The following is a 10,930-nucleotide window of genomic DNA, read 5'->3' as shown; positions in this document are numbered from 1 at the left end:
TTTACATGTTTGATTTGAACAATCAAAATTATGACTAGTCATATACTGTTTGTATAACTTTTACGTCATGACGGTCGTAGATACATTCTATTGTCTGGATGTTTAGTGGATTTCTACGTTTATCCACTGCCATTTCAACCTTTTGTTTATGATTGAACTTCTGCCATCGAGGAAAAAACTTCTCTTTTGTGGGCAGGGATGACACACCGTGTTGTGACATCTGATATAAAATCCTTGGCCGGATAAAAATTATGAATAGTATGTCATAAGAAATATTTCTGAATTCTTATTTCTTTAAAGAAATTTTTACATTTATGATTGCATCTCATGCTCTAAATAGTTGATCAAGCTATTCGAACATGCAATACTACGCATAAAATTTCTTTAAACTCATTGCATTCCATGTTCGTGGAATTTCTTCGCCGGATGGCGCTGAGAGGGTGTATGACCCATTAGGATGTGCCTTTACAACTTTATATGGGCCTTCCCAACGTGGTCCTAGCTTCCCTTGTTTTTCCTGCCTACTTGCCTCATTATCTCGTAACACCAAATCCCCCTCTTTGAATTGCACATATCTGACCCGCTTGTTATAATATTTTGCCATTTTCTGTTTTGCATCCGCTTGACGGATGGCAGCCATGATTCGCCTTTCTTCCAATAAATTCAAGTTTTCACGTAAAATGGATGAATTATTTTCTGTATCGAATGCCAAAATCCTTTGTGTTGGTACACGGATTTCAGCTGGTATCACTGCCTCAGTGCCATATACCAAACTGAATGGTGTTTCACCCGTGCTCCGTTTTGGCATTGTGCGGTGAGCCCACAATACATATGGCACTTCATCTACCCACTTAGTCTAACTCAAACCCAACCTAGCCTTTATGCCAGCTACGATTTCTTTGTTTGTTACCTCAACCTACCCATTGGCCTGTGGGTGAGCAACTGAGGTAAACGTTTGTTTGATGTTTAGCTCTTCACACCAACTTCTGAAGGGGTTATCTGCAAACTATTTTCCATTGTCACTGACAATTTCATTCGGTAATCCATATCTGCACACGATATCGTTCCACACGAATTTCTTGATATTCTCACCAGTTATTTTTGCTAATACCTTCGCTTCAACCCACTTACTGAAGAAATCAATTGCAACAACCAAAAATTTTGCATTTCCTACACTTCTTGGGAAGGGGCCTACTATGTCAATTGCCCATTTACAAAATGGCCATGCTGATGATACTGAAATTAAATCATACTTGGGTAAACGCTGTACGGTTCCATGCCGCTGGCAGGCATCACACGTTTTAATTACGTCTGCTGTATCTTTGTAAATTGACTGCCAATAATACCCTTGTCGCATAATCCGTCCAACTATAGTTCTATAACAGAAATGCTGTGCAAATAATCCCTCATGCATTTCCTTGACTACATCAATTGCTTGCTGTGGTGTTAAACACCTTAAATTTGGTCCACTGAAGGATTTTCTATAAAGTATTCCATTTTCCAGGACGTAAAGTGGTGCACTAACTCTTATCCATCTTGCCTCCATGACATCTGTTGGCAGTGTTCTGTCCTGCAAATATTTCACATAGGGGGTTATCCAACATGATTCCCTTTCTTCAACTGTTGCAACCACTATCTTTTCATCAACCGATTTATCTTTTAAGACCTCCACCAAAACTTTCTTGTGAAAATGATCAAATGTTAATGTTGCTAATTTACTCAAAACATCTGCCTTCTTGTTTTTATTTCTTTTTATCTGCACGACCTCTAAGGTCTCGAAATGTTTTGATATTTTCTCAACTAATTGCAAATACTATTTCATAGAGACATCTTTAGCTTCAAACCCTCCATTAACCTGTTGTGCCACAATTTAAGAATCAACATATGCACGCAAATGTTTTATTCCCATTTCTGACGCTATGCGAAGGCCGGAAAGCAATGCTTCATATTCTGCTTCATTATTAGATGCATAGAAACAAAACCGCAATGCATACGTATGCTCGTCTCATTCTGGACTGGTAAGTACTAACCCTGCACCAACACCTTCCTCACTTGATGCACCATCAGTGTGCAACTCTCAAACATGATTACTAGCTGTAACGTTTGGCGGAAGTTCGACCTTTTCTGTTGTTTCTAATAAAAAATCTGCCAAAATTTGACCTTTGACTGCCAAAAATTTATTTCATATTCTCCCAATTCAATTGCCCATTTTGCTTGTCGTCCTGATGACTCTGGATTTCTCAAAATATGTTTTATCAGCTAGTCTGTCATTACCAGGATTGAATGTGCCTGAAAATATCGCCTGAGTCGCCTAGTTGTGTGTGTTAAAGCATACACCAATTTTTCAATTGGTGGATAGTTAACTTCACTTTGCAGCAATACTTTACTGACAAAGTATATAGGCATTTGTATTCCCTTTCGTTCTGTGATCAAGACCGAACTGATGGCCTCTGCGGAAGCATCCAAATACAAAATTAATGTTTCTCCCTCTATTGGTGCAGTTAAAGTAGGTAATTCTTTTAAGAGTTGCTTAATATCCTGAAAAGCTTTTTCTGCGTCTTCTGTCCACTTAAATTTTTTTTTGTTCAAACAGCTCTTTAAAACCTTCATAAATGGTAACGATCGATCTGCTGCTCTTGATAGAAACCTTGTTAAAGCTGCTAATCATCCATTCAGGCTTTGAACTTCTTTCTTTGTTTTAGGAGATACCATATTTTCAATTGCTTGAATCTTTTTTGGATTAGCCTTGATTCCTCTCTATGTAACAATATAACCTAAGAATTTGCCTTCTTCTACACCAAAAGTGCACTTCTTAGGATTCAATTTCATATTGACCTTTCGTAATGATTCAAACATTTCAAGAGTATCTCTGAGCATACTGTCTTCTGTATGGATTTTGATAACAATGTCATCAACATATGCTTCTACATTTTTACCTATTTGATCTTTAAATGCTTTATCAATTACGCGCTGGTATGTTGCCCCTGCATTCTTTAATCCGAAAGGCATCATGATATAGCAGAAAATTCCATCTGGTGTGTGGAATGCTGTTTTATCTTGATCACGTATTGCCATTGGGATTTGATGATATCCCTTGAATGCATCCAAAAAGGATTTAAACTGATACCCACTTACAGACTCCACTTTCCAATCAATTTCTGGTAAAGGATAATTGTCTTTTAGACATGTTTTATTTAAATCTGTGAAGTCAACACACATCCTCCATGAATTATCTGACTTTCTTACCATAACCGAGTTTGCTACCCATGTCTAGTATTTTACTTCCCTTAATATTCCAGCATCCACCTATTTTTTAACTTCTTCTTTGAGAAATTCTGTTCGATCTGGAGCCATGCCTCTTTTCTTCTGACACACTGGTGGAATATTAGGATTCACACCAAGCTTATGTTCAGCCACATGATGTGGTACTCCAGTCATATCAGAATCTTGCCATGCAAAAACATCCAAATTTGTGGCTAAGATTTTGTAAAGCTTTTCTTTTGTTTCTTTTGTTTGTTTTGTTATTGTGTTTCCGATTATGATTTTCTAATCTAAAAACTCTGGATTTGGTGATATTGACCCATCTTCATGAATGATTGGGTTAACAGCTGTTCTGTTTATTTGTACACATTCTATTGGTCTTCTCCATTCAGCGTACAGCGTGACAATGTCAGCCGGTGTGGGGAATTTCATCATGCCGTGTACAGTTGATGTCACAGCTCCGAATGCCATCATGGCTGATCGTCCTAAAATGACATTATACTGCGAATTTGCTTTTACAACCAAAAATTCAATATGGGCAGTTCTTTTAAATGGCGTTTTTCCCAATACGACTTCTAAAACTACGCTTCCTTCTGACCATGACGGATCATTAGCAAAGCTTGCTAAGGGAACAAATGTGTCCTTTAGCTTTTCCTTAACTCTGTCCGGTAGTTGTATAAAACAATGTTCATACATGATATCTGCTCCTGCTCCGGTATCAGTATATATTCCTCCAACAACACAATTTTCTATTCGAGCTTCAATCACTACAGGAGCGTCAGATGGATTGGTGTTAAACATGGAAGGAAAAGCAATCATTTCCTATTTCCAATCTTCTAACGTTTCTGCTTTTCTTCGCTGTCCGGCTTGCCATGAATGTATCATGTTTGCTTCAATGGGTGTTATCTGACAGTTACGCCTTTTGGTGCTCTTGAAAGTTTAGTGGTTCTTTAGAACGGGTGGCGCCATCTGTTAGTACGATTTTCCGTATAGCGGCTGTAAGGTACTAGTACAGAAAACTAGCTGCTCAGCGTGTGACGTATACTGTTGATTGTTGTTTGCCCTCGAGAAATAATCTCTGCAGACCCTGAACACCGATGTAAGATCTGTGGGGTGGCCTCAATCAATCTGTGGATCAATCTGAAATGATCCGTCTAGCGCACTGCTGCTAAGTGGCTAATGTTGTTTTAGAGTGAGAAAGAACTGTGTGAGAGAGAAAGTGTACTTCTCTCTGACTGAAGTTTAGATCAGAATGATGTCAAATGTGGTGACCCAGGGGGTCTATTTATAGGCGTAGAATGTCCGAAATTCAAGGGATACACGTGTCAATCACTGAATGGTTCTGTTACGTGAAGTATCCAGAATGTCGATAGCGTGGGCTGACGTGGCTGCGTGCCATTCACGCGCTGAGTTAAAAGGGCTTATGCATAGAAGCTGACTGCAGGGCTTACGCTTGACACTGGGCGGCCTGCTGGACGCTAGGCGGTAAATTCTGAAGATCAACAATTTTAGCTATCTCTTGTGCTCTTTGATCGAGTTTTCTGTATAAAAATGATGTTTTTATGCGTGTATCTCCTACGATACACCATTAGCGCTATTTGAAGCACTTTATGGTAGAAAGTGCAGGTCTCCGATTTGTTGGAGTGAAGTGGGGGATAGACAGATTACGGGTCAGGAGATAATACAAGAAACTACCGAGAAGATCATCCAAATTCAACAACGGTTGAAAACCGCCCAAAGTCAACAAAAGAGCTACGCTGACATTAAAATAAAAGATATTGAATTTGAAATTGGAGAGATGGTCATGCTTAAAGTTGCACCATGGAAAGGCGTTGTTCGATTTGGTAAACGTGGGAAATTAAATCCAAGGTATATTGGACCATTCAAGATTATTGATCGTGTCGGACCAGTAGCTTACCGACTTGAGTTACCTCAACAACTCGAGACTGTACATAACACTTTCCACGTCTCGAATTTGAATAAATGTTTTGCTAAAGAAGATCTCACTATTCCGTTAGACGAAATCCAAATCAACGAAAAACTTCAATTCATCGAAGAACCCGTCAAAATAATGGATCGTGAGGTTAAAAGACTTAAGCAAAATAAGATACCAATTGTTAAGGTTCGATGAAATGCTCGTAGAGGACCCGAGTTCACCTGGGAATGAGAAGATTAGATGAAGAAGAAATACCCGCACTTATTTCCAGAAGATACGTCAACACCTCCAACTGCTTAAAATTTCGGGACGAAATTTATTTAACGGGTAGGTACTGTAGTGACCCGAACTTTTCCATGTTTATATATATTAAATGAAATTGATATTTACATGATTAAGTGTTTCCAACATGTTAAGCAATCAAACTAGTTAAGACTTTATTAATTGAAATAGGTTTCATATAGACAATTGACCACCCAAGTTGACCAGCGATTCACGAACGTTAAAACTTGTAAAAACTATATGATAACATATATATGGATATATATATATATATATATATATATATATATATATATATATATATATATATATATATATAGTTAACATGATATTATGATAAGTAAGTATCTCATTAGGTATTTTAACAGTGAGTTATATACATAAAAATGAGACTATTGAATTAAGAAACTAGAAAACGATATATATAACGATTATCGTTATAACAACGTCTTATTAAATACATATGAATCATATTAAGATATTGAGACACTATATTTAAACATGATAAATGATAAGTAAACATATCATTAAGTGTATTAATAATGAACTACATATGTAAAAACAAGACTACTAACTTAAGGATTTCGAAACGAGACATATATGTAACGATTATCTTTGTAACGACATTTAAATGCATATATATCATATTAAGATATATTAATACATCATAATATTGTGATAATGTAATAATTTAACATCTCATTAGATATAATAAACAATGGGTTAACAACATTTAACAAGATCGTTAACTTAAAGGTTTCAACACAACACTTACATATAACGACTAACGATGACTTAATGACTCAGTTAAAATGTATATACATGTAGTGTTTTAATATGTATTCATACACTTTTCAAAGACTTCAAGACACTATCAAAATACTTCTACTTAAAAAAATGCTTACAATTACATCCTCGTTCATTTTCATCAACAATTCTACTCGTATGCACCCGTATTCATACTCGTACAATACCCAGCTTCTAAATGTATGTACTATTGGTATATACACTCCGATTATTAGCTCTTAGTAGCCTATGTGAGTCACCTAACCATGTGGGAACCATAATTTGGCAACTAGCATGAATGATTACACAAAATTACAAACTAATGTGACCTTATATGGAGTACCTACATCACTTTTTCAATCATCATCATAAACACTTTCATTTTTCCAATTTTATGCATCAAACTAAACTCTCTCAAATGTTCTTCCATTGTTCTAAGTGTTCTTCATCATCTTCATCAAAATATAGCTCAATCTAGTTCATAAATCCATACATAAACCAAGTTACAAAACAACTACTCAAGAACACACCAACAACACTTCCAAGTTTGCTAGCTTACTTTCAATCTTGCAAATCCATTTCAAGTGATCATCCAATCTAAAGAAATTTTTCTTATTTAAAGTAAGATATCTTTCTAATTCAAAGTAATACTCATACTCAAACTTTGATTCAATTTCTATAACTATAACAATCTTATTTCGAGTGGAAATCTTACTTGAACTTGTTTTCGTGTCATGATTTTGCTTCAAGAACTTTCAAGCCATCCAAGGATCCTTTGAAGCTAGATCTATTTTTCTCATTTCCAGTAGGTTTATCCACAAAACTTGAGGTAGTAATGATGTTCATAACATCATTCGAATCATATATATAAAAATATCTTATTCGAAGGTTTAAACTTGTAATCACTAGAACATAGTTTAGTTAATTCTAAACTTGTTTGCAAACAAAAGTTAATCCTTCTAAATTGAATTTTAAAATCAACTAGACACATTTTATATATCTATATGATATGCTAACTTAATGATTTAAACCCTGAAAACACGAAAAACACCGTAAAACCGGATATACGCCGTCGTAGTAACACCGCGGGCTGTTTTGGGTTAGTTAATTAAAAACTATGATAAACTTTGATTTAAAAGTTGTTCTTCTGGGAAAATGATTCTTCTTATGAACATGAAACTATATCCAAAAATCATGGTTAAACTCAAAGTCGAAGTATGTTTTTCAAAGTGGTCATCAAGAAGTCGTTCTTTCGACAGAAATGACTACCTCTTATAATATTGAATTGTTACCTGTATTTCTAAATATAAACTTATACTTTTTCTATTTAGATTCATAAACTTAAGTTCATTATGAAATCATAGCAACTTGAATCACTCAAAACGGATTTAAAACGAAGAAGTTATGGGTAAAACAAGATTGGATAATTTTGCTTGTTATAGCTTCGTGAAAATTGGTAACAAATCTATATTAATCATATCCTAGCTAAATTATATTGTATAATACATATATTCTAATATATTATGTAATCTTGGGATACCATAGACACGTATACAAATGTTTTGACATATCATATCGACCCATGTATATATATTATTTGGAACAACCATAGACACTCTATATGCAGTAATGTTTGAGTTAGCTATACAGGGTTGAGGTTGATTCCAAAAAAATATATACTTTGAGTTGTGATCTGGCCTGAGACGTGTATACACTGGGTCGTGGATTGATTCAAGATAATATATATCGATTTATTTATGTACATCTAACTGTGGACAACTAGTTGTAGGTTACTAACGAGGACAGTTGACTTAATAAACTCAAATCATTAAAACGTAATAAAAATATTGTAAATATATTTTGAACATACTTTGATATATATGTACATATTTGTTATAGGTTCATGAATCGACCAGTGGCCAAGTCTTACTTCTCGACGAAGTAAAAATCTGTGAAAGTGAGTTATAGTCCCACTTTTAAAATCTAATATTTTTGAGATGAGAATACATGCAGTTTTATAAATGTTTTACGAAATATACACAAGTAATTGAAACTACATTATATGGGTGAATGATCGAAGCCGAATATGCCCCTTTTGCTTGGTAGCCTAAGAATTAGTAAACCGATCTACTAATTGATGCGAATCCTAAATATAGATCTATTGGGCTTAACGAACCCCATCCAAAGTACCGGATGCTTTAGTACTTCGAATTCGTTTTTTATCATGTCTGATTGATTTCCCGGAATGATAGGGGATATTCTTATATGCATCTTGTTAATATCGATTACCAGGTGTTCACCATATGAATGATTTTTATCTCCATGTATGGGATGTATATTGAAATATGAAATCTTGTGGTCTATTATTACGATTTGATAAATATATAGGTTAAACCTATAACTCACCAACATTTTTGTTGACGTTTAAAGCATGTTTATTCTCAGGTGATTATTAAGAGCTTCCGCTGTTGCATGCTAAAATATGGACAAGATTCGGTGTCAGCATGATTGTATAATATTGTTTAAAACTGCATTTGAGATTTACTTTGTTGTAACATATTAATATTGTAAACCAATATGTATTGGTAGTGTGTAAGTGTGATATTTTTAGATTATCATTTCTTGATAATCTAGGTGGTGTCTTTTTAACCTTGTCGATAAAATAAAGGTTATGGTTTATTTTAAAAATGAATGCAGACTTTGAAAAACGTCTCATGTAGAGGTCAAAACATCGCAAAGAGATCAATTAATATGAAACGTTTATAATCGATATGAACGGGACACTTCAGTTGGTATCCGAGCGTTGGTCTTAGAGAACCAGAAAATTTGCATTAGTGTGTCTTATCGAGTTTGTTAGGATGCATTAGTGAGTCTGGACTTCGACCGTGTTTTCTTTAAAAATGATTGCTTAATATTTTTGTTGGAAACTACAAATTGTAACATGTAAATATTATGTGATATATTAATCTCTTAACGTGTTTGATATTGTGTGATAGATGTCTACCTCTAGTACAAATCCCATCGACTCGCCTAATAATAATGAAGAGTCGAATATATTTTGGGAAGATTCACAAATTCCCGAAGAGGAACTGGAAGAGGAGGAACCGGAAGATGAGGAACCGGAAGAGGAGGAATCGGAAGAAGAGGAACCGGAAGAAGAGGAACCGACTCTATAATCAAAACTACATATCCCTATATATGTTTATTAGGACTATGTTATGTCTAAGTGTTTTATTGTTTTATTTACTTATGAATGTAAGCGCAATATAGCTCCTAAGTGTTTAAATTGTTTAAGTGATGAAAGTTATTAATAAAATATTATGTTTGTGTTATACTTTGTATTATTTAATATTCTGTCGAGTTATTTATATTTGATTCAAAAGAAGTCCGCAAAAGTGCTCTGCAAATCATTCTATGATCCTACAAATCAAGTAACATCACTCTTTCCTTTATTTTCAATTATGTCATTTATTTATTTCATTCTTTTATTATAAATGCAATGAGGACATTGCATAACCTAAGTGTGGGGAGGGAAGTGATTAGTCACTTGAAAGATTAAAGATACTATCAATTTTCCCGAAAAAGTTGAAAAATGGGTATAATTTTAAATTTTTCGAAAGTATAAATTCTTAGTCAAACTTATGTCTTTTTACTAACTTAAATCTTAATGATAATAATAGAACTACTCTCAATTTCGAGATGGGATTACTTGTTTAAGATAAAAGAGTTAAAGCCAAAAATTGTGAAACGAGTGCAATCTTATAGCCACTACCATATGGCATAATAAGCATGGATCACTGAGGCAGCAAAAGAGTCTAAATAAGGCCAATTTTGAAAAATTGCCAAGTGTAAAGCTAAAAGCTAAGCATGAAGCAAAAGAAATAAAAGGAAAAAGAGCCCAATGAAGGCCAACAAAAGAAAAGAGTTCCAATGAGAACCATACATTTTTAAATTCTCTAGAAAACAAAAGAGTCCAATGATGACCAAAATGTATAAATTTGACTTAATAAACATTAGGACTACTTGTAATCCTTGGTCTGGTTCAGACTAGTTCTTACGAATAATAAATACTAACTTCTTATTAAGACATACTTTTGACTTTGTAATTTTACTTTAATACCCATGAAATAATATATAAGGTTTACTTGAGGACAAGTAAAGGTTTAAGTGTGGGGAATTTGATAACTCCTAAATTATACAGTTTTTTAATAACATTTTGAGGAGTTATCTTTGTATTTTAAAGTCATTTTAACCCAGTACATGCTAAAATGGGTAAAAATGAGAAAAAGGTATTTCTAATGATTTTATCAAAGTTATGTATTAAACAGGATCAAAAACACAGCAAGTTGCAGAACGGCTACATGAAGCCGTCGGCATGGATTCAAGGAAGCCGCCGGCTTTGGAGTCACATGTGTCAGAATGTTCCAGAATCTTCATAAAATTGAAAGAACTTGTTGATCAAGCAAAAGGCAAAGGAAGCCGCCGGCCTAGTTGACACAGTTTCTCAACTTATCGACCAAGTTCAAACAAAAATGGAAACAAAATCAAAGAGATTTGGCGGATCTATGAAGCCATTGGGCTTCCCTCTGAAGCCGCCGGCTTGGCCACCGAACTTGAACAGTATAAATACAGGCCTCTGGTCTCAGTTTTCATATGTATTAGATT

At 34.7% G+C, this 10,930-nt stretch overlaps 2 protein-coding genes across 2 annotated transcripts; both read right to left on the bottom strand.

Annotated features, from left to right (window-relative positions):
• Nucleotides 1-367: 367 nt before the first annotated feature.
• Nucleotides 368-808, bottom strand: LOC139859896 (uncharacterized). The gene has a single exon (XM_071848670.1). The coding sequence runs from the start codon at nt 806-808 to the stop codon at nt 368-370; it is 441 nt and encodes a 146-aa protein (XP_071704771.1).
• A 2,738-nt stretch (nt 809-3,546) lies between these two features.
• LOC139859895 (uncharacterized) lies at nt 3,547-4,080 on the bottom strand. Its single transcript, XM_071848668.1, has one exon. The coding sequence runs from the start codon at nt 4,078-4,080 to the stop codon at nt 3,547-3,549; it is 534 nt and encodes a 177-aa protein (XP_071704769.1).
• Between the last annotated feature and the right edge of the window lie 6,850 nt (nt 4,081-10,930).

Source organism: Rutidosis leptorrhynchoides, chromosome 7 (genome assembly GCF_046630445.1).
Source record: "Rutidosis leptorrhynchoides isolate AG116_Rl617_1_P2 chromosome 7, CSIRO_AGI_Rlap_v1, whole genome shotgun sequence".
Lineage (NCBI taxonomy): Eukaryota > Viridiplantae > Streptophyta > Magnoliopsida > Asterales > Asteraceae > Rutidosis > Rutidosis leptorrhynchoides.
The sequence above is the reverse complement of the archived record's forward strand: the minus strand, read 5'-3'. Positions and strand labels throughout refer to the sequence as shown.